The sequence below is a fragment of the Ctenopharyngodon idella genome, chromosome 8, assembly GCF_019924925.1.
Source record: "Ctenopharyngodon idella isolate HZGC_01 chromosome 8, HZGC01, whole genome shotgun sequence".
Taxonomy (NCBI): Eukaryota; Metazoa; Chordata; class Actinopteri; order Cypriniformes; family Xenocyprididae; genus Ctenopharyngodon; species Ctenopharyngodon idella.
Genome location: NC_067227.1, coordinates 13,338,164 through 13,362,657, shown reverse-complemented (window position 1 = coordinate 13,362,657; position 24,494 = coordinate 13,338,164). Strand labels below are relative to the sequence as shown.

Below are 24,494 nucleotides of genomic sequence, written 5' to 3'. Positions count from 1 at the left end.
TTTAAACGATATATTTACTGAAAACACATTACTATGCAGGAAGTGCCTTGCAGAATTTGTTTTATTCAAGTTTATGCTCATTAGTTGATTAAATTAATACAATAATATATTTCTTTATAAATGAAATTTATTTAAAAATGCAACAAAATAGGCTTTCTTTTTTAAAAGGGTTAGTTCACCCAAAAATGAAAATAATGTCATTTATTACTCACCCTCATGTCGTTCCACACCCTTAAGGCCTTCATTCATCTTCGGAACACAAATTAAGATATTTTTGATTAAATCCGATGGCTCAGTGAGGCCTGCATAGGGAGCAATGACATTTCCTCTCTCAAGATCCATAAAGGTACTAAAAACATATTTAAAACAGTTCATGCGAGTTCAGTAGTTCTACCTTAATATTATAAAGCGACGAGAATATTTTTGTGCGCCAAAAAAAAACAAAATTACGACTTCAAATTTCAAAACACTTTACGAGCTTTTACGAATCGAATCAGTGACTCGGAGCGCCAAAGTCACGTGATTTCAGCAGTTTAGCTGTTTGATAGGAGATCCGAGTCACTGATTCGATTCGTAAAGCTCCGAAGCAGTGTTTTGAAATCGGCCCATCACTATATTGTTGAAAAGTCGTTATTTTGTTTTTTTTGGCGCACAAAAAGTATTCTCGTCGCTTTATAATATTAAGGTAGAACTCGCATGAACTGTTTTAAATATGTTTTTAGTACCTTTATGGATCTTGAGAGAGGAAATGTCATTGCTGTGAATGCAGGCCTCACTGAGCCATCGGATTTAATCAAAAATATCTTAATTTGTGTTCCGTGTGGTACGACATGAAGGTGAGTAATAAATGACATTATTTTCATTTTTGGGTGAACTAACCCTTTAAATTTAGATGCATGCATGGTTAAACCATCATGATGTAAATTGCCTGTTTTGTACCACACGGTGGCATTATTTTTAGCTCTCGCTAGCTGCATTCTCAATGAAAAAGGAAGAAAATTCTGTCCCGTTTTGGTCCGGAGGAAAAAGCCCGTTGCCATGACAACACGAACAGTCTGTTCCAGCCGCTGGGAAAGTGATGCTTGTTGCTGAATGATTTGGAGAATATCTGAGCAGACACCAGCAAAATTGTTGCTCCTTGTGTATATAAATAGCATTTCTTTAGAGGAGGTAGGCAAACCTTTTGTTGAGTAAAAAATAATAGAGTAATGAAGCTTAAACACAAATGTGGTGATGAAAAATATACGCTATTACTAGACACAGTTTTATTTGCTTATTTTGTTACAGTGTATTAAAACCACTATATTACATAGGAAGGTCTTTTTGGCATGCAATAATCAGATCAGATAACAATTAAGACTACAAATGTCTCTGACACTGGTCACACAAACAGACATAAAGAGGCTCAAGTCAAATAAATAAAACTTCACTGTCTGTTTCTTAAGCATATAGTGATCAGGTACTGAACGTTTGTATGAAATCTGGGTATTGTGCATTGATTCAAATAGGCCTGTGTAGAGTGAAACTGTGTGCTCTTGAAATGAGTTGCCTGACAAGTATGTCATGACAACTAAAAATAGTGAATCAAACATTTCTAAACTTAGAAATCAATCAGTTATGTGTTAAAATTAAATCTTTAAAACTATAGAGGTCATCGACAAAATTTGGTTCCATCTTGCACAGTGGTATATATTTGTTTTAAAGGCATGCACTGTGATTTTAGAACAGAAACAGGCAAATAGGACAAATAATAATAACTCCAGTCAAAACTGGAGTTAGGTATGAGCTTGACTTATATAACATATCATCAGAAAATCAATGCATTAGACGCCGTTACGATACTGCAAACAAAAGAAAAACATTTTAGAAATCACAGAATGTGACTGTGAAAACGTTCAGACATCATTTTTTTCACCTTAGATTATCACACAGAGACACATATATGTGACATCAGGGACAACACTTAATGTAATATTGCCATAATCAAGCATTGTACTCTAATGTGCGTGTAAAAAACTTTGTTTGGTCTTGCATGGTTGAAAGTGCAGAGACACTTGGCTACAGTATACGTGTATACTTTTTTGTTTGTGTGTGCATGAGGTTTTTTTTTTTCCTCCAAAAACTCCAGTTTTCATTTTTTATACCACACAACACTGGCTCAGCAGGGCTTTTCTTGCAGTAGTCTAATACTCTGTCTGCTTTGACCAGCAGGAAGCAGTACAGCATCTCACTTTCTTCTGTTGGAGACACCATATGAGCGCTGCCCTTTCAGCGGGACACCATTCGCACAAACTCTAAAAGGGACAGAGCGAAAACAAATATGAGACTTAAAAATACTGTGCATCTATTGTCTGCTTTTGCTTTTTATTACGTAGCAAGGCCGTAACTATGTCTTGAACATTGGGGGGACCAACGTTTTTGTTTTTGGGTTGAGGGGGGCATAATTGGTCTTTTTAAAGGATTAGTTCACTTTCAAATGAAAATTAGCCCAAGCTTTACTCACCCTTAAGCCATGTGTATATGACTTTCTTCTTTCTGATGAACACAATCTGAGAAATACTAATAAATATCCTGATGCATCCGAGCTTTATAATGACAGTGAACAGGGGTCATGAGTATGAGCTGAAGAAAGTGTCTCCATCCACATCCATCCATCATAGACATGTACTTCCCATGGCTCCGGGGCTTAATAAAGGCCTTCTGAAGCGAAGTGATGCGTTTGTGTAAAAAAAAAATCCTTATTTAAGAAGTTATAAAGTAAAATATCTAGCTTCCGCCAGACCGCCTTCTGTATTTTACTTACAAAGACAGTGTAAACTGGCATCGCGTCAGTTACGTTTTTTCTGTAAGTTGAATAGGGAAGGCGTAGGATGCAGCATAAGCTTTTTGAACTGCAAGAGTTTTACACTTTCTTCGTAAGTAGAATACGGAAGGCGGTCTGGCGGAAGCTAGATATTTTACTTCATAACTTGTTAAATATGGATATTTTTTTTACACAAGCGCTTCATTTCAGAAGGCCTTTATTAACCCCCTGGAGCTGTGTGGAGTACGTTCATGATTAATGGAAGCACTTTCTTCAGCTCATACTCGTTGGTATCGCTCACTGCCATTATAAAGCTCGGATGCGTCAGGATATTTATTATTGTGTTCATCAGAAAGAAGAAAGTCATATACACCTAGGATGGCTTGAGGGTGAGTAAATCTTGGGGTAATTTTCATTTGAAGGTGACCTAATCCTTTAATGATGTTTTATTAACAATGTTTGGGAGGAGCACGTCCAAATGATCTAGCCAATCAGCATGAGAGGAGGAATCATGTAAATTTCAATTCAAAATGGAGAAATTTAGTTTAAAAAAATCTTGGACCACTGGATTTTATTGTCAGTCATTACCAGTCGTTGTCATCTTACCACATACTTTTTCACTGTTAAAACAAAAGTGTCGTGTTAGAATTCACACTCGTCTTCTGTGAGAAGTACGGCCTGACTTCTTTAATTTGATTGGCCATCTCAGTCATTTTGACATAGAGCGCTGTTAGACCGCTGAGGCAGACCAGCCTAAAAATTTAACTTTTTTAAACTTTTTGTCATCCTAACGGCAAACAGAGTGGAGTGTAATGGAGAGCAGCAGAGCAGAATCAAGAATATCAAATATAGGGGGAGACAATTTGGCCATTGGTGGGGACTTGTCCATCTAAAGTGGTTACGGCCCTGTTACTTAGTGCTACTGAGATTCTTACCTTCAAAGTCAACTCGGCCGTCTCCATTCAAGTCAATGTCTCTTAGTATGTCCTCTAGGTCTCGATGGCCAACCTAACAAAAACAAGAATAGGTTGTTAAAAATCAGTTGACAGGAACTGTTCAGAAATTTGACTGAACGATTCTGGTCTTTTCCTCACACAAATCATAATACTTCAGAAGATTTCTAATATAGCGCACAAGTCATACAGACCACTTCAATGGCGCTTTTATTTTTAGTTTCAAAATGTGGTCAATATGAACTGTCATTGTACGGAAAAGAACTGTGTGCAGATTCCTCAGAATTCTCTTTAGTAACAGCAGTAAAGGTTTGAGAAAACATGAGGGAGAGTAAGTAATTGCAGCTGTTTAATTTTTGGGTGAACTTTTAAGTAGAGACAGATATTTTCTTCTGTAGTGACGTACATTTAAAAAAAAATCTAGTATGGGTACTTGGTTCTAACTTCTATCCATCGGTTGTTAATTGGTTGGAGACGGATCTGAATGCAAGCTTTCAGTCGATTGTAAGAAAGGGATGGGGTTTAAACTGTTTTCACCAGAAGATTGAGTTATAAAAATTTTGATTAAAAATGACAAGGACACAAAAAGAAAAAGAAACATATACATGGATTACTTGTGCACAATAAGAGCAATAACATGCATTTAGGAAATAGAAAGGGTAAATTTTCATTTCATGTCACTTTAAAGTTGGCATAAAACGGAAGTTGCGATAGTCTTTTCTTCCCTATTGTGATGTATATCTGAGTGAAATGGCTTCTCAAACCAAAAAAAGAAAAAAAGAAAAAAAAGTGTGGAATTGATTGGATGGTTGTGATTTTCTATTGCTGTGATCTCATGTGAGTGACAGGTTGTCCCGCCCTCATGCCAGTAAAAAGTTATTTTGATTAAACATTACGAGGGCACATCATTTAAAACAACGTATAGGCTATATATGCACGGATAAATAATTTATAATAAATACAGCAATATTACATAAAAATAAGAATTGTTAATTTGATTTCATGGTCACATTTTTACAATTCTCTCTACCAAAAGCACTGACCTGTTGTCCCAGCAGCTTCCTCATAGCTTCCCTTAACTCTCCTGTGCTTATTTCACCATCTCCATTTGTGTCAAACTGAAAACAATGCACATATATAAAATTAATTTGATATTTATTTCATTTTTTTTTTAACTTTTATATTATATTCTTTATGTTATTTAACTCTCCACTCACTTCTTTGAAGGCGTTTCTTAGCTCTTTTATGCCAATCATGTCTGCTGTCTCTGCAAGGAGTTTAGGTCCCATCAACCCTACAAAGTCCTCAAAATCCACATGGCCACCTACTAAGAAAAACAGACTGATGTCAATATTTCGTAATGAAAAGACATAGCTGATAAGATAATGGCTGTGCACAACCAGAAGCTTACAGTTCATGTTGATTTGTTGGCTCAGTTCAATTAGTTCCATCTCGGTGGGCATGTAGCCCATAGTTCTCATGCAGTTCCCCAGGTCTTTACAGCCGATAAAGCCATCTTTATCTTTATCAAACTCCTTAAATGCTTCACGCAACTCTTCACTCGTCAAGACAAACCAAACACATGAATGGCATGTTAACACACAGTGGTAAAACACAAAACAATATTTTTACCATTGTAGTTCAGATTGAAGAAGGTAAAGTAGCTAAAATTAGTTTTTAAACTATTACATTTGAATCATCTAAAAAACAGTGAAAGAGTGAAAAACTTACCATCAATCTCCTCTGGTCTCAACTCTCGATTCTGTAACAACAAAAGATGAGGAAAAAAATGTCAAAACAACATCAGCAAAGGTTAAAAAAAGCATTCAAAAATCAAAACTTCAGTCCCTCACAATAAAATCCAGGCCATTCATGAAATAAAGTTCTTCTGAAGATGGCTTCATTACTACAAAACCTTTAACCAGTGATGCATCTAAACCAGCCAGAGCAGACATTGTTGCTTCTAGTCGTTCAAAGACACCCAAGTTGTATTTAGGACTCGTTTTATAGCCTTAAGAAAGAGCAATAGCGCGTTACAAAAAGGTGAGGTGGCCCTGGTCACGTGGCAATGGCATTTCTCCAGCGTCACAGCTAAGTGAACAAATCCCGGCAAGTGAGACATCTGTCCTCATCTAACAGTGACAACCTTTAAAGGCGATGGAGGAAAGAGAGGGAGAAAGATGGAGAACAGAAGCTGTAGCATTCACCACAGGGGATAAAAGGAGTGTAAACATACAGTCTTTATTGATGTAAGACCAAGACATTCACGCACACGCATGTAAAAACATGCGACCTAAGTTGTAGACCAAAACAAAAGAACAACGATTTCTGCGACGTAAATACATACGCCTACGCGACAGCATGCAGAATAAGAAAAACTAAATTGCTTATGTAAGTAGCATCAAACATTCCAGGGCAAAGCCACACATAAGCAAGTCTGTATTCACAGTAACACATCATTCACAATGTGCATGACATTGCAGTAGGTCTATGTGTGTGTTCGCGTATTTGTTATGTTTCTAAATTAGAGCTTTCACATCATTCATTCACTTGGCAGATGCATATTTCGGGTCATGAGTGACCTGGGACCCAATCTCTCTCTTGACCTCATTCAGTTTGTGGAGTTAGAGCCCTTAATGTTCTACAACCTTTTCTGTTATTAAAGGGTTAGTTCACCCTAAAATGAAAATTCTGTCATTAATTACTAACCCTCATGTCGTTCCACACCCGTAAGACTTTTGTTCATCTTCAGAACACAAATAAAGATCTTTTTGATGACAGAATGCTGTCAGATTTCCTTCCATTGACTGCTTTTGTAACTACCACTTTGACGCTTCAAAAACTCCTTAAAGAGTTTGGAAAACATCCATATGAATCAAGCAGTTTAGTCCAAATTTTCTGAAGAGAATCGATCGCTTGTTATGATGATAAGATTTAATTTAGGCTTTAGGACTCTTATGCTCACCAAGGCTGCATTTATTTGATCAAAAATACTATAAAATATTGTGAAATATTATTACAATTTAAAAGAAATGTTTTCGATTTTAATATATTTTAAAATTTAATTTATTCCTGTGATGACAAAGCTGAATTTTCAGCATCATTACTCCAGTCTTCAGTGTCACATGATCCTTCAGAAATCATTCTGATATGTTGATTTGATGCTCAAGAAACATGATTTATTATCAACATTTAAACAGTTGTGCTGCTTAATATTTTTGTGGAAACCATTATACTTTTTTACAAGATTCTTTGATGAATAAAGTTTAAAAGAGCAGCATTTATTTGAGTATTTACTGTCACTTTTTAATTAATTTAATGTGCCCTTGCTGGATAAATGTATTAAGTTCTTCCAAAAAAAAGTGTTTGCTAACCCTACATTTTGAAAGGTATTGTATTATAAAAAATATTTAATATTACCCAAAATATGTGATATTACAGTACAGTATGTTAGGGTATATATTTTAGGTATTTTATGTATATCAGTTTTATTTAGAGGAACCTACAACTGTGTTCTGGTCATTTATTTTCAGATACAATATGTTTGTGTTTGATTCCATGTCCCAGAATGCCATGTCTTTGTATAGCTCAAAAATTATATTATAAGGCCATTGCCCCAAAAATGTCATTGTGTTAACACCATCTATCTTTGTATAAACGTTTATAGCTGTACACTTTTACACTTTTACAACACCTTTTTCCAGGCTCTTAAACATGCTCTATTAAGATGACAGATACTTTGTGCTGTGTTAAGCAGACAGACACTCCTGAGGGTGAATGACACCAGAGAATAGTTCACGTTATGTTCGATCAGGAGTTCAGGAACAGCATGTTACTGCTAGAAAATCCTTGACACGCTGTTTACGAGGTAAGAACGGTTTAGAATTAACATGTTCATATAAACAAATATGTTAACATCTAATTTAGCTTTATTCTCCATTTTCTCTGCTTTGCTGTGTTTTGGGTGTTACAATTAAGTCTCATTCACAAGACCATCCATTAAGAACAGCATGTATATGTCCGTATATGCATTTCAACATTGCTCTTATACATAATATCGCTTATGTTATTTATACACAGCCGCATCACATGTGTTGTGAATGTCACAGAGAGAGGGCTGTGTGTCTATGTGTGAATTTGTATGTGTGAGAGAGACAGATAGAGAAAGAGAGCATTTCCATTAATGAAAATAAGCAATCCAGCCAACATTTTCCATTCATTCATCATAACAGTTTACTGAACACATTGTGTAGACTGGCTCTTCAGATCTATACACTCTCACAGCAACTATAAACAGAGAGGAAGGGAAGGCGAGAGTGAGATAGATACACAGAGAGAGACAATAAAAAAACACCAAAGACACAGAAAGACATAAAAGTCATTATCTGGTTTAATAGCATTGGGAAACAAAATCATTCAGCAATGTGTTCAGTCTGACTGTGTATAAGCCGCAATAGGACATATTTACAGTCAAAAATGTGTTTTATCTAAACACCTCAAAGATTAAAGAGAGACAAACTATATCGACATTTAAATCACTTGTGGGAAAAAATGCTAAAAGTATCAATGTGCAACATGAATGTGTCATAATGTATTCATCTACACTGAAAAACAAATTTGGTGTGGAAACAATTTTCACTCAGAAATTGCTAGTAAATTTCACAATTAAAGAAAATGCAAGTAACCCATTGAATTAAACAATAAATGCTTAAGTAGAAAGACTGAAATAGTATTTTGTAAAACATACTTTAATAATCTTTGTTTTATTTACAACTTCAAAACATAATATTATTTTAGTGTACAGTGTATACAATTTAAGTTATGGACTAAATTGAGATTTTATTGTCATCTAGCGAGTCTCAGATGTTTATTAATGTCTGTTGAGTGTGCAACTTATTTTATTGGTAACACTAAAAGGTCCCCTTAGTCAATGCGTTAACTAACATTACTAACAATGAGCATTATGTTTGTTATAATATTTATTTACCTTTGTTAACATTAGTTAATAAAAATTAAACTGTTCATTGTTAGTTCACATAGCTCCACGTAAGTCCATTAAATAGTAACACAAAATGATAAAAAAAAAAAAAAAAAAACATGTAAATAAAACAAAGATTGTTGTGCAGATGCAACTTCAGATTTTAATAATGCATTAGTAACTAAAATTAACATTAACAAAGAATAATAATTGCTTTTGAAGTATTTTTTTTTTATGGTTACTTCATGTTACCTAATGTAGTTAACTAATTTTAACAAATGGAACCTTATTGTAAAGTGTTACCTATTATTTATACTTTATTTTTACTTATTTTTACTTATATATTTATTTTAGATTATAACAATCTCTCAAGAAAATATTGTGCCAGCCCACTCAAAACTTGCTGTCTGTCAGGTTTATGTTCCATTCTGTTAACTCTTATTCTGACATTCTGCCTTGTTTCCGATAGTTCCTGTTTCCCCGCTCTGTTTAGTTTCAGTTTCCTCTCACGTTTGGTCGGTTCTTCTGTCAGGGTTGGTTTTTTCATGTGTATATATACTCCCTGTTCAGTTCAGTCCCTTGTTGATTCTAACTTATGGATTACTGTATGTGATTTTCCTTTTTCTCCTATGTTTCTCCTGGGATCTCCTGAATGTTACGGACTATAAATACAGGGGTAGAACAAAGGCAACTAAACTAGACACAGGTGAAACTTATGGGTAACTATACCTTATTCACACCAGCGCCATCTTTTTTAACGAGAATGAAAGTGAGGCTGTGAGGGATAGACATACATCTCTTCAGTGGGCTGTACTGTTATTTAATGTGTTTTTGGATTGTTCTGCTGACGAAACACTGCAAAATTATCTTTCCAAGAAATTTCAGTAGACAAAAAAAAACCTCCAGACAACATGAGCTGGCTTTATACAATTTTTTTTTTTCTTTTTTTTACAGCAGATGCAATTGAAAACATGGTAAGTCTATCCCTTACAGCCCCACTTTCATACCTTCATGGTGCTGCTTTGAATAAGGTCTATAGAAACAAATGAGGACATAATCAGTAATCAAGGAAATCGCAACTACTGTAAACAGAGCAGGGAAACAGGAACTAACGGAAACAAGGCAGAATGTCCAAACAAGAGTTAACAGAACCGAACATAAACCTGACATCATGATGCTATAGTGTTTTTATTTTGCTATGTAGTTGCTAGGGTGTTCTGGGTGGTTGCTAGGTGGTTGCTTACTGACCCAAATCAAAAGACCACCTCCAAATCTCCATTTATATTCAGGTCCCTAGATATGGCTCGAGATCCTCCTTCAATTTCTTTGTTTTATCATCAGACGGGTGAAAATCGTAAGTATGATCACTAATATCACAAGCAGCATGGTTTTGATCATTTATTTATATGTGTAATAGTGCAAGCACCACTAGCCTAATAACCGTTATATCTGGAAACTGTTGATAACCAAGGCATATGCTAATGAAAAAACTGGGACACCTTTCAAAATGTAAATTCACTCCCGTTCTTTGTTTGACGTGCAGAATGAGGATTCCACGCTTCCGCAGTCATTATGGCATGTTAGTCAGCATTCATCAAGGCTCTAAAATTATTCAAAGATTTGCCCTGAAAACCTGAATTCATACAAAGACCGTATGAACAGATACAAAAATGTGGTGGTCTTTACTGATAATTAAAGCTAAAACTAGGTCACTCAGTGAAATGTAGCAATGGAAAAATGGGGCACAAGATGTGCTCGGATCTCAAACAAATTGGGAGAAAACAGAACATAACGTCACTCTTTTTTTACTTTTTAATCTTTTTTGTTTAACATCTTTCTTCTGTAAGTGTAAACATCATTAAATAGGATTATTAAGGGCTCTTTCGATAAATTCAGTACATTGGGAATCAGGGCAGTATGAGGTGTTTCATTAGTCATGTAGGTCCAGACGAGAGACAGTGGTTTAAGATAAATGAATTATAATACAATACAATAATAAAACTATTACTAAGGTAAAGCTCTGCAAATGGGAGAGAGGAGGGTGTAAATGAGAAACTGTCTGTGTGTGTGTGTGTGTGTGTGTGCGTGTGCGTGTGTGTGTGTGTGTGTGTGTGTGTGTTTAGAGGATGGGAGGAGAGTGGGTCTCATTCAGACATGCATATTACCATTCTCACAGCTAGAGGCCTGGTCTCTAATCCAAACAATCATTCACACAGACAGCTAAAAATACTACACACACACACACTCACACTCACACGTAACTTAAGATTGTTCACATGCTTTGTTTCAGTCCTGCATTGACAGCCGTCATTGTATTACATGTGTTTTTTGAAGTACCGTTCAGATCAGTGATTCTCTGCATTCTGTTTAAAAAAAAAAAAAACTCTTAAAATAACGTGCTTACTGGAAAATTGACAATTATGCTATGTATATGCATACATTTTGTAGATTGTTTCTAAATGTATATCAACCAATGATGCTTTTGTTTTACTGATTCTGATTATCTGCTTTTTTAGAAATTATATTCAGTTACACTTTGTTTTGATGGTCCCCTTAGACATTCTGCTGACTATAAGTAATGTTGCACCTACTTGTCAACTAACTCTCATTAGAGTATTAGAGTATTAATAAACTGTTAGGGTTAGTAGAATAAGGGGTTAAGGTTAGTAGAATGAGTTGACATGTTACTTATAGTCAGTATAATGTCTGCTGGGGAGCATCAGAGTGTTAGCAGATATTAAGCAGACAGTTGTTATGGAACTGGGGACCCGGAGACAGTAATGGGTGACAGGGTGTTTATTGACAGCAGTGAGCAGACAAACAGACATCGGGTGAACACATGGGAGAGGAGAACACAGGAGACAAATGCTGGAGACACTTTTTGGGGGATATCGCTAGAGAATACACTTAGGAGTACGCTGGAGAATATCGCTGGAGTAATCTGTAGGAGAATGGTCCACCATTAAATGAGACTGGACAGCGAGGGAAGACAAGGTGAGTGTTCTTATAGTGCTGATGATGAGAGTGATCACTGGCAGGTGCGAGTGATTGTGAAAGACATGCAGGTGGGAGCCAAGGAGGGTGATGTGAGATGTAGTACGGAGGAGGTGACAGAGCTGGTGACCGTGACAGTACTCCCCCCTCCCTGTAGGTGCATCCTCGCGCCGTAGATAGTTCAACCAGGGAGAGGGGTGGGCGTCCTGAAGTCTTGACACGAAGGAGAGCGGGGCGGGGCGGTGCAGGCAGGTTATGAAGCCTCCAGGGTGGAGCTGGCAGCTCAGGGGGCCAGGGCAGAGCCGGCAGTTTAGGGGACCAGGGTGGAGCCAGCAGTTCAGAAGACCAGCTTGCCCAGGAACCCAGGCTCAGCCACTATGGCTGGGGACATATAGCTCAGAAAAAAAAAATTATTGGGGGGAGCCAGGAGTTTGTAGAGTGGGAAGGACTCTGGGGCGAGCTCGTGAGCTGGAAAGGATTCTGGAACGGGTTCGTGGGCTGGAGAGGACTCTGGAGCAGGCTTGTGGGCTGGAGCAATCACTGGATTCTCTTTCACGGCCGAGTATTGTTTAGCGTTTATGCTGTTCAGCATAGCTACTTTACGGAGCCTGTTCCCAGTCCTAGTTTGTATTTCCAGTTCTAGTCTAAGTTTAGTCACGTCTTGTTTTCTTGTGACTGCCTGTTTCCTGACTACCCGCCTGTCTTGGATTTCTCTCTCGTCTTGTCGTCTGGATTCTGTTCGCACCTCGCTTGGATTTATGATCTGTCTATGAATTTCCCGCTTGCCTCTACCTTTGGATTATGTTCGCCGTTGATTGACCTACGCCTGTTTGTCGGACTACTCTTCTGTCTTGCCCTCTATATACCTGTAATCCATTGTCACACCCTTGCCTTTTTCGACTATGTTTTTGAATAAAGCTTTGCACATGGATCCGCATGTTTCTTGTCTAAGTCGCCCCGTAACAAAAGGTTTGTCAAAACCTGCAAGGAAAAGTGTCATCAGTTCCGAATCGTCCAGGTAAACCCCTGAAGATAGCTCCAGAAATACCTCAGCATACTTAGCGAGAGGACGGCCATTTTGTGAGAGGGTGTACAGCTGATCAACGGGACGGAGGGGAATGCTCATATATATATATATATATATATATATATATATATATATACACGTATCTATTTAAAATGATCAACTCGGCACAACAAACCATGCTTATCCCTCTTAATGACGTTTGGATTCCTATATCTTCTTTTATCCTGCATAGTTGTGTTGATTGTTCCTGAACACATGTTGGCATTTGCAGTAAGCATTGTTTTCCTCTTCTCTTCACAATCCTATCAGAACAGACCTATACAACCCACTTTTGAGTTGCAACTCTCCAGTTGAGTTGAGCACTAAATACCATGGTACATGAATATGGCAATCATTCAGTACCATAGTATCAAAGTACCATGGTATAGCATCTTAGTACACAAATTGTAATACTGCAGGTTGCAGTTGCTGTCCTTGTCCTTTATTCTGAGCTTAAAATTATTCATAAACCTTTCAGAAATGTCATAGCCATGCTTTTATATACAAGCCATGACTATGACATCAAAGCTTATTGAGTGGATACAGAGGCCAATTAATGGTGCTTCTGTTTATGTTGCTCGGTTATCTGTGACACACAGATAAATGTTATTTTCTGGCTCTCATTTTGTTCCTAAGAATCTCTCTTCCCCCCCCCCTCTCTTTCTCTCTCACACACACATATGCGCATCTTTTTATCTGTCATCCTCCATCCATCTCTATTTTCCCCTCGTTTTTCTCCATGAGATGATTCATCCCGAGAAACAGATTCAGGGGCTGAAGCCCTTCTCTGCCTCTTCTCCTCTGATATGTTAGTTTTATCTATCCCTCCATCCCCTTTTCAAGCTCTCTGTGAACTTCAGTGTGCAACCTACTTTTAACTGTCACCTCTCATCCTGTCAGCAGACACAGTCACAAGCTCAACACATACTCAAATACATACCCACTGCAATGCTATGCATATACCACACAATATCTTTCATAATCCTCAAAAGTACACCTGTTTCCACCTGTGCACAAACAAAAATGTGAATAGGCAAAAAAATTCAACAGCAAAAGCAGTTCCTAAGGTCATAATACTGGTGCATTATTGTAACAGGATAAAGATGAGGCAAGGCTTGGAAAAAGAAAGCTGTGATTCCCAACCGGTTTCCATAAGAAACTTGTTGGAAAGCTCTCGCAGTTTCTGAAACAACTCAATAAAGGATTCGGTCTCTCTAAACCCCTCCTTTCCAAGAGCATACTCTGCTCTGATTGGTCAGATGGCTCAATCTGTTGTGATTGGTCTACCGCTTACAGCGTGTCGGAAACAAAGCGTCTATTAGCATATCTGAATTTCAGCAGTCGTATACACTGTGAAACAAACAATAACAATGACGTCGATTTTACAGTATCAATTCGAGCACGAGTCCTATTCCATTAGAAGTGCATGTAAAGTGGTTTCGCTTTTGCAACACAGAAAACGTCTTCTTAATATGTTGACAACACAGACCAAACTCTTCCAGGCCTCAGCTAGAACTACAGTGTTTGAGGGTCAAAATAGACGATGTTTACTGGCAGCCAATGAAGACAGGCTGTCATTATGCAAATTTTTTTACAAACCTACGTAGGTTTGTGCAAGAAGTAAGACTGGAATTACTGACAACTCATTTCAGGCAGTTTAGAATCGGTTCTTTCTTTTGGGAGAAAAGAACTGCATTTATCATGCACTTTGATCTTTGAAACTTTGCAGATTTTTTACATTCACAAACAGCTAGATTATACACTACCTAAAAAGGTAATGTCCGAAAAAGCATAATAGGGGCACATTAATATGAAAACATTTCTAGTTTTTGTTATGAAAGAATATTTGAGCCTTGATGTGGCTGACGAAGTACATAAGACATAAAGGTTAGGAAACACTGTTTAGAAAAAGACACAAGAAAGAATTAAACTGGTGAGAGAGACTTGTGACAGTGTGAAGAGATGAAGGTGTTTAATTAACCTATAAACACTTCTTGATAGAGAGAAGCTATGGCTAATTTGTTGCTTACTGCAAGTTAACTAATGATGTATGATCACTACACAATAGGTGAACCTATAGAGACGTGATCACATGGTGAAGATGATGTTTAAAGATGATGTTTCTATGTAAAAGACATACAAAATGCACCCCTATATATTTTCTAAATGCATGTTATTGATCTTATTCAGAATGATTCATGCATGCATGCTTCATTTTTAAACCTTTTTTGAGCATGTAATTTTTAATCAAAATTATGAAAAATGGTGAAACGACAAACTTCTTTCTGGTGACATTTGCCAGACAATTGACTGGAAACTCACATTCAGATCCGCCTCCATACAATCAGCAGAGTCAGCAGAGTGGATAGAGTCAAGTCCATGCTCTACATTTTTTCTTTTTTGATAGTCAGTTTTACTCGGATGTTCGTCACAATACAGAAGAAAAGATCTGTCGATACTTCCGTTTTGCCTAGACTTTTATCTAACGAGATATCAATTGCTTCAGTCTTCAACACTTTTCCGTTATAATTATCTACACATAGATATTTATGTTATGTGCAGCATGATCTTATAAGAATCTAGGCATTCGCATGTTTGCGTAGACAGTGAAACTGACAATTAACTGACATCATATAACATAAATGTTTTAGGTATCTTCACAGAAATTGAATTCATGGAATTAATAGTTTTTTTTTTTATTAATTAAATGTGTTCAGTCATCACGTTTATTTAATGCAGTTACCTTTCCTACAATCCTAAAACACAACATAGACATTTCTTAAGAGTTTTGTTTTGCTTTGTTGTTTTCGCTTTACCCAAGCTTAAACTTTAGCACATTAAAATGAATGAAATGGCTGTCATAATGATGATAATATTTAATGCCCGGTTCAGACTACACGATTCTAGCCTGATTTTGGCACAATCTGCTTGACGTAGGGTGTCATGGGGATTTGTAAACGACAATAGGCGTCGGGACGCAAGATTCAATCGTTTCGTCTCGTGTAGTGTGTCATAGTGGACGACAACCGACTAGCATGTTTAATTTTTTTTATGGTCGTTCACGACGCACAGAAGCACTTTCATAGATGCTTTCAAACATGCCAAAACAAAAGAGAGACTGGTATTGGTCCTGATAGGTGGAATTTTACAATGAAGGAAATGTTCGTGGAGCTATGGCTACAATACTCCTGCCTTTTATGATGTTTTCTCGAGGGACTGCCATGACAGAGTGAAAAAAGGTAAAATAAAAACTATATTTTACCTCAGTTCTCTTTGACAGTCCATACTGTCCTCTTCATTCAATCCAGATATGTGTCCACTGTCAGGTTTTCTTTCTTTTTGGGCTTTTCTAACGACAAGACAGAGCAAAATGTTTACGCTCACAGCACCTTCTGTCAGTCGATAGTCCCGCGATTAATGGTCGGGTAGCAATGTGCAGTCTGACATGTTTCTTGTCCATTACACAACAAGATTTTAGGAGTCAAAATCGCGTAATCTGACACAGTGACTCTCGTAACCAACAAAAATATTGTGTAGTCAGTTTCAGATTCATGGACTTTTAGTTTGTATCTCCTGGTTTTCCAAAGTTTAGTTCCTGTTTCCTTTGTTCTCACGTGTTTGTTTCCATAGTGACTGATTATGTTGACAACCTGTGTCTTGTTGAGTTAATCTTTATCCTTTGTATTTAATGCCCTCTGTTTCCTCAGTTCCTTTGTCGAGTATTGTCTTTGTTGTGTAGCAAAGCTGTTATGTTTTTTCTGTGTTCGAGTTCTATCTTTGTTTTGTTTGCTGAGTAAAAGTATACTGCTGCATCAAGATCCACCTCTCCTCTCTTTCGCCTGCCCACCATAACAATGACAGAAATTTGATATTTGCAGCAATTGAGCATTTTAGACTTTTACAGAAGAGATGCTAGCGAATATGCCAGTGTTTCCGGAAGCAGGAAGGGAAGGTGAAAGTGATTTTACCAAGTACAACATGCTCCTGGATCAATGTCTTTGTTGATCCTGGAACAACAATCAATCAATCAGATTTGAGGGACAAGTTTAGACAGTTTATGTCAAGTTTAGGCTTACAACCAGGGTTAGGTGCTTCTACATCAATGTTTAATCACCTATCATTTCACTCTGATTTTAGGAATAACTTACAGTATGTATAGGGTTAGATTTAGGAGTAGGATTAAGACTCAATTTTTGGACAGAAATGTTGTTCCAGGATTACCAAAATATGTTGATCCAGGAGCATGTCTTACTTGGCGAAATCACGGTGACCAGGCAGGGAAACACCCTGAATGGATAGCCAGTAAATCACATGAAAATCTAAATATAGATAAGAGAATTTGTTGCACATTCATCATATACATTACACACTGGCTACAATATTGACACTAGAATTAAAAAAGCTGTATTTCATCCATCTTCACACCCTCAAGTATCTGGTTTTTGATCTCTCAGAAGACCATGACAAGGTCACTGTAACCTCAAAAAACACATCAGTAAGAGAAAAGGAGGAGGAGCGTGTTTGACAACAGACACAAAAACATATCGGAGGAATGACACACATGCACAAAGGGGTGTGAGGCTAAGAATAGCACTAAAGAGAAGGGGAGACCATATCTGGTTTAACATTTATGAGATTTATGGAGGGAAAGAGTCGCATTGTCATCCATGGAGAATTTTATTTCAACATCCTGTCAAGGCAAGTGTTCAGTATTCAGACAGACCAATAGGGAGTGTGTCACCCCTGTGATCTCAAGCCTGTTAACGGCATTTCTGGTAAATTGTGTTTACACACACACACACTGTGAGAGACTGTAAGCCAGCCTCACTGATTCATACAGCGTCTGAGGCTGACAGCCTAAACAACATACTTGCAAACAGAAGGTTTCTCCCAGTGATGTGAGATTCCTCCATGAATGCCAATGAAATACTCCAACATTTTACACATGAATGATGCAGTAAAAGCAATAATGGTGGTTTTCTATGAACTGTTAGCATATTAGGTATGAAACCCCTTTCTAATAACAGTGGCTAAGGGCTTCTAGGGACTGAGGCAAATGTAGATGAACCATCGCAATATAAACAATGACGGATGGAGGGTTACAGTGAGAAAAGCTCTGACCTTGAAGGCAAAATTCATAATTGGTCTCATTTGTCTGTTTTCTAACTAGCCGCCAGTTAACTTTACCCTTTAATCTAACAAATGGTGTTTTTTTAATATTTTTTCATTGAGAATAGCTCTGACCTTGAAGCCGGATATAATTAATTGGTCTGATCTGATCTGTTTTATGACTAACCCTCCAGTTTGTTTCCACCCTCAAAAAAGGGTTTATCTTATTAACATGAATTCTAAAATGTGGCTATATGTCAGTTTTAAAAGCTTCCTGGATACCAATAATAGGACGACCCACATTAGTACAGCTGCAAATGAATGTGTGTGTTTGTGTGTGATGTTTTATAACCGCAAGTCATTGTGTCGGTGCCATCAGACATCACAACAGCTTTTAATCATTTATACACAGAATCTCTTTCAGATATGCCTAAAAAAGATTTGCATTTCACAAACAGACATTGTATTCTTCATCCATTCAGCCTTTCGATGTCTAAAGCAACAAAGGAACACCCAGAGCTCTTCCTTCCAGCCAAGACTCTTTTATTATTAATGCAATTGATTTTCAAAGCAAACTTCTGTGATACGTGTACCGAAGGCAAGCTTCCACAATTTTCTAGATAGCCAGTCCTCTGAGGAGCACATTTAATCAGTGGCAACTATAGATGTTTACTGTCTGAAAGAATTTGATCAATAATGAAACACTGGGATACATTGTGAAAGTAAATTAATATTATTCCTTAATTTAAAAAATCTTCTAAGTCAATTAAATGTGCAAATTCAGGTACACAAGACACAGATACTGTTTCATAATATGGTATCATATGCCAAAATACTGTGTACGAGATATCATGATACTGGTTTCTTAGATTCATCAGGTCAAAGTTGAATAATAAACAAATCTCAGTGGCCAAATTCATAATTCTCACAGGCAGCTATTTTCAGACTTGATTGGGGACAGTACGAAATCTATGTAAACTGTTCAATAACATATTTCAAATCAGTAATAACAATGACATCATAAATTGTGTCTCTTATCTCAAATCAGTCAACAAAATAGTATTCTTCAGGATGGTCCAGCTAATGCTTGTTTATATTCTTGAATAAATAAACAGGTGATTGGCTCTTTTAAAGGTGCAATATGTAAAATATTCTGTCTGCTAGAGGTCACTAGAGGCCTATTCAAAACAAAGGCGTAGCTTGATGACGGCAAGTTTGAGCGCGGAATCTTGGGACATGTGGTCTTCACCTCACATCCAGTGGAAAATAATCGGGATAGGACTCGGGAATAAATCATGTTCATGGATGCGATTATTAACATTACTGTAGTATGAAGCAGAGCAGGGCCGAGTGTTGTAGGAGCTGAACGAGGCCACTGGAGCGATTGCGCAACACACGCCTCACGAGCAGCGGAACTTTTATTATGCCACAGTCGCCGGCGCTGCTTCCTCTTTTCCGGTCATGAGTATGAGGTAACACAGCTCTGTTTATCATAGATAGATTTGAGTGTGTTGATAATGTTATGACGTTACTCTGAGCGTTCGCTTGGTGGCTGCTGTGAGACACAGTTACACACTGCAGTAAGATAGATCGATTTTAGAATATCATATTAAATGCTGGATGGCTTGTGTTGATAAATGGCATGCAATTAATTTTAAAACGTATTGTATGATGGAGAAAATGCTGTATTACTGTTACTAAAAATAAAGCTGCATCTGATTATGCTATGTTAGCTACTTGACAAAATTCTCTGAGGCATGGTAAAAGCATGGTACTCGCAAAAAATCAAGAAAATTAGATTTAAACAATAAGACTAAACGTGTTGAGCTATATAACAATAATTAGTTTTCTGCCTATAAATGTAACCAAACAGTTGTTTCCTTGTCTAATAAAACATGTAATATATTAAAGTGTCTTTAGTGTTTCCATGGTTTCTACAAAATAAAACCGGAAACCGAGGGTAACACGGGTATGACGCAATTGACAGGCAACTCCTCACACATCCCGGAGCCTTGGTTAAAATTGCACTTTTCTCAAGATTTACAAATAGTTGGAATCATTTGGGATATTGTAAGTACTCAAGTGAACAATACTGGCCTAGTGGTTTTTGGATATTTTACTGCACACATCTTACATATTGCACCTTTAACTGTAATGTTGAGGTCCAAATTTTTGTGGGTGAAATCCAGTGAATTCAATAGGAATTCACACAATCATGAATTTCACATGAGGGTGAAAGATTTCTCCACACAGATTTCGCAGCGGGTTCAAGTTGAACAGAATGTTTCTTGGGTTTGAAAGTGTCTTCTGTGTGAGCTCTGCTTATACCCTTTTGACAATAGACAATGGGCTTTTTGGCCTGCAAAATTGTACAGAAATGTTGCTAAAGTGGCCGCACCTACAGAAGACATATTGATCGAGCTATTTTGGCTATTTGTGCAAATAGGCTGTTTCTGCCCAGTCTCTGATGATATGCAATATTGCTAAGTCAGTCACACTGCCCATCTGCCATTTTGAGTTGCTGCAAATGCACTGCAACAACACTATATAATGAAACTAAATTGATAAATATGCTTAACTCACTGGGCCTCTTTGGTCAGAACTGACCAAAACATTTTATGTTTAGAATTTTTTTAATTTTTTGATTCATTGGAATGGGATGACACTTGGTGACATTTGTCACATTAGCTATGTGAACACACGAAAAAAAAAATCATGGTTTGGATGTGTTAAAGGCCTTCACTCTATTTTAATCTGAAATATTACATTTATTGAAAAATATTTTTTAATTATATTAATTTAAATGGAAAAATAGCTCATAAAAAATGTAAATATTGCATAGTATCATAAAATTCCCTCAAAATTCTAAATAATAATCAAAAAATATTATTGAACAAAAATATATTACATTTTCCTGAAATAAGTTACATTTCAAGGCTTCAGTAACTTTTGACCATGAAGGTACCAAGTATGACCCAAAAAATGAAGGGACTCAGAGGACTTTCAGATTAAATGTGCCCTCTTTGGATTTATTTGATCATATGAAATATGATAACATCCATTGTTATACAAACAATGTGCCATTGTCTACTGCCACTGTGAATTTAAAACTTACTCTTTCTAACTTTTCCTACAGCATCAGATGTTCAACATATTTATGACTGATAATGTTTAAACCATGCTGTACAAAAAATATCAAAAGCTTTTTGATAGACTTAACTGTTCTCGTGGAACACGCAAAAAAAGAATTTAACTATTTAGAAACCCAATACTTGTGTGCAAAATTTAACTCAAACTTACTCCTACCATTAAACATACCCTAATCCTGACTTAGGGTGTGCATTTGCAAACCTCCTGATACTTCGATCAAAATTTCCCTTAGAAACAACTTTAACATATTTACACAAAACATTTTAAGAGTCATTATGTTCTTCTGACTATAGTCCAGCTAACAAACTTATGCTCTAAAAACATTGTAGGAACAGTGATTTGCAATCTAAAATGTCCAGTTTTCTTGCCGTGATAGAACATTACTTAAAATGTTGTTAGTACAACATACAACCATTTTTACTTGCAATATAACATTCTTTAATAACTTAGGCCTATTTGTAATATTCCAAGAAGGTTAATGCTGACATTCAACAAGTAATAACATCATAAGGACATTGCGAGAATGTTGTTCTAAGGACATTTTCTGTCAACATTAAGAGAACATTCATCAAGCACAAATAACATCATAAGGATGTTCTGAAAATGTTGTTCTCAGAACGTTTTCTCTCATTGTTATGAGAACGTTCAAGTAAAAACAACACCATAAAGACATTCCGAGAACAAACGTTTCTCTCAACATCATGGGATACCATTTAAATATTAATAATGTTATAAGAGCGTTCTATAGCCTACATGTTATTCTCTTAACATTTATATAACATTTAAAAAACATTAGTAAAAAATTGGTGGGAACGTTCCCTAATAGCTAAGAGCGCCATATAAACTTTTTGTAAGCATTTTTATCATACAAGTCATTTTTCACATGACGTTTAAGCACTTTGCTAATAAAATCCGACTGTCTAATAACATTTACTGGTAGCATAAAGTTTATGTCATTGACGTGTTTGGCCCCATAAATGCTGCTTACAGCTATATTTAAATAACAGCCCTTTAAAAAGTCGTATTCTCAGCGTGTGTTCGGGCCTTACCTGTCCAAACACTGAGCTGAGGAACGGGCGCAGGTTGAAATCCGCTTCAGAAGATGCTGCGCTGGACCTCCCCGATCTCCGGGAGGAGCGGCTGGAGGATGCGGGCACCGGCGAGGATGAGGCGGTGGAGGGTGGACACGCCTCTCTGCTCGTTGACGATCCCGGTCGAGCCAGTTGAGGTGACTCAAAAAAGAGAGCCGTTTCGTCCCTGGACTCGGAAAAAGACTGAGTTCTGGTGGGCATGCGAGCGGCGTGAGAGTGTTTGGGTCGGGGCTCTTGGGGCAGGTCGTCCCGGGTGGACCGGTGGCGGTGATGATGATGATGATGATGACGATTGTGGTGTTGATGATGATGATGGTGATGATGCCGTCTGGCTGTCCTTCGTTCCCTTCCACCTGGAAGCTCCGACAGGTCCTCCTGACTGTGAGCCGTGGAAAGAGCGTGTCCATGGGAGTGGGAGTGTTGTGGGTGGCTCTTCTCTGCGCTATTCCGGGTACTGACAAGTGAGGGGTGACACAGGGGTCTCCGCGAGCTCGCATCGCAATCAGCCGGCTCCGCTCCAGATGACGCCGCCGCGGATCGCTGATGGTGTATCCGCCGGGCTCCAGGATGATCGGGCGGCTGAGCCGCGCTCCTGGCCGGTGCGGAGGATCTCAGTAAGGAGGTCGTCGATTCGCTTTTGGGGAGCGTGTAACTCATCCTCAGCTTAGTAAAATGCCCTTGAAGGTAAAGGCTGACCTCTGAGGTGTCATATTATTATCGATTGAATAGAATAGCCCAGCGTAGAGTGCTGAGAGTGCATCGGCACCTCCTCGATGGCATGTTGGGCTTGAAATGATGCTGTCGAGATCTCCTCTCTGAGTTGGTGCCACCTGATTGCTCCGTAAGGCGGTATAAGAGCTATTCTGGTAGGACGCGTAGGTAAGGGGAGATGGGCTAGGAAATAAACCAAAAAAAGACTCAGAGAGAGAGACAGAGAAGGAGAGAGAGAGGACACGTGGAACGTATGGTGTGCATCATCAGATGCCTGTGGGTGACACAACACAACATGCAATGCATGAACCAAAAACATATGGAAACGATCCCTCTCTCATTGTCTAAGCTCCATTTGTGATATTTGTTTATCAGTAAATGATACTTTACTATGCATAAGAAAGCAGGATGGATTATCTTAACAAATTATAATTAATGTTGACCAATGTCAACCCCCTATGGACATAAAGACTTTCATTATTCTGGTACATAAAAGCAAAGCACATTTATTTACGTAAATTCTAAGCTAACTTGTTTATAAATATATATATATATATATATATATATATATATATAAACGTGTATATATAGCCTATATATATATATAATAGTTTGCATGTTTATGGAAAAACATGTATTTAATATTTAATAATAGTTAAACTTCTGAGATAATGTTTATCAGATAACATGTAAATAAAAAACTGAATAATACATTTTTAATAAAAAACATGTATTTGATATTTAGTGTCCTGTGTATAAACTTCTTGTGAACTAACAGGTTTATCAGATAAAATATAAATAAAATAATAGTTTATAAGGCGTTTTTAATAAAGAACATGCATTTAATAATAGATTACATACTATGCAAACTTCTGAGGTACAGATTTATCAGATTAAAAGTAAATAAAATCATTTATAATGCATGTTTAATGAAAAATATTATGTCCTGTCTATGTAAAAAATTATATCTTTATCAAAACATGTATTTAATATTTGATTATGTCCAGACAGTATTGATAATCACATTTTCACTTAAAGGGTTAGTTCACTCAAAAATGAAAATTCTGTCATTAATTACTCACCCTCATTTCAAACCCATAAGACCTTCGTTCATCTTCGGAACACAAATTAAGATATTTTTGATGAAATCTGAGAGGTATCAGACTCATCCATAGACAGCAATATAACCACCACTTTCAAGGTCCAGAAAGGTACTAAAGACATTGATAAAACAGTCGACGTGACTGCAGTGGTTCAACCTTAATGTTATGAAGCGACGAGAATACTTTTTGTGCGCAAAAACAAAACAAAAATAATGACTTTATTCAACAATCTCTTCTCTTCCCTGTCATTACCCTTACGCAGATGACACAGTAAGCACAGCGAAGGCTTCCGTATTTACGTCCGAATGCCGGCTCAGTATTGGCCAAAGCTGATCACGTGAGCAGCACAACGCACACATGTGATGCTGACGCAAGAGCCCACCAATAATGAGTCGGCATTCTGATGTAGAACCTGGAAGCGCTGGACGTAAACGACGTATGAGAATGACACAGAAGAGAATAGATTGTTAAATAAAGTAATTATTTTTGTTTTGTTTTTGTGCAAAAAAGTATTGTTGTCGCTTCATAAAATTAAG

General features: G+C 37.3%; 1 protein-coding gene across 2 annotated transcripts; it reads right to left on the bottom strand.

Annotated features, from left to right (window-relative positions):
- Positions 1-1,228: 1,228 nt before the first annotated feature.
- On the bottom strand, positions 1,229-23,103 carry cabp1a (calcium binding protein 1a). 2 transcript variants are annotated; one of them, XM_051904374.1, is made up of 7 exons: positions 22,103-23,103; positions 5,488-5,518; positions 5,168-5,311; positions 4,974-5,083; positions 4,800-4,874; positions 3,739-3,811; positions 1,229-2,294 (listed from the first exon to the last, which is right to left on the bottom strand). In XM_051904374.1, the coding sequence occupies exons 1-7, from the start codon at positions 22,799-22,801 to the stop codon at positions 2,269-2,271; spliced, it is 1,158 nt and encodes a 385-aa protein (XP_051760334.1). In that variant the 5' UTR covers positions 22,802-23,103; the 3' UTR covers positions 1,229-2,268. The 2 variants fall into 2 exon arrangements, with proteins under 2 accessions (XP_051760334.1, XP_051760335.1); XM_051904375.1 differs by lacking the exon at positions 22,103-23,103 and adding an exon at positions 5,610-5,803.
- Positions 23,104-24,494: the final 1,391 nt, after the last annotated feature.

Coding starts and splice junctions, on each gene's coding strand:
- cabp1a (XM_051904374.1), bottom strand. CDS start 22,801: ATGAGTTACACGCTCCCCAAAAGCGAATCGACGACCTCCTTACTGAGA. Junction 5,084..5,167: donor CCAACAAATCAACATGAACT/GTAAGCTTCTGG, acceptor TGTTTTTCTTAG/TAGGTGGCCATGTGGATTTT. Junction 2,295..3,738: donor CGGCCGAGTTGACTTTGAAG/GTAAGAATCTCA, acceptor TGTCCCTTTTAG/AGTTTGTGCGAATGGTGTCC.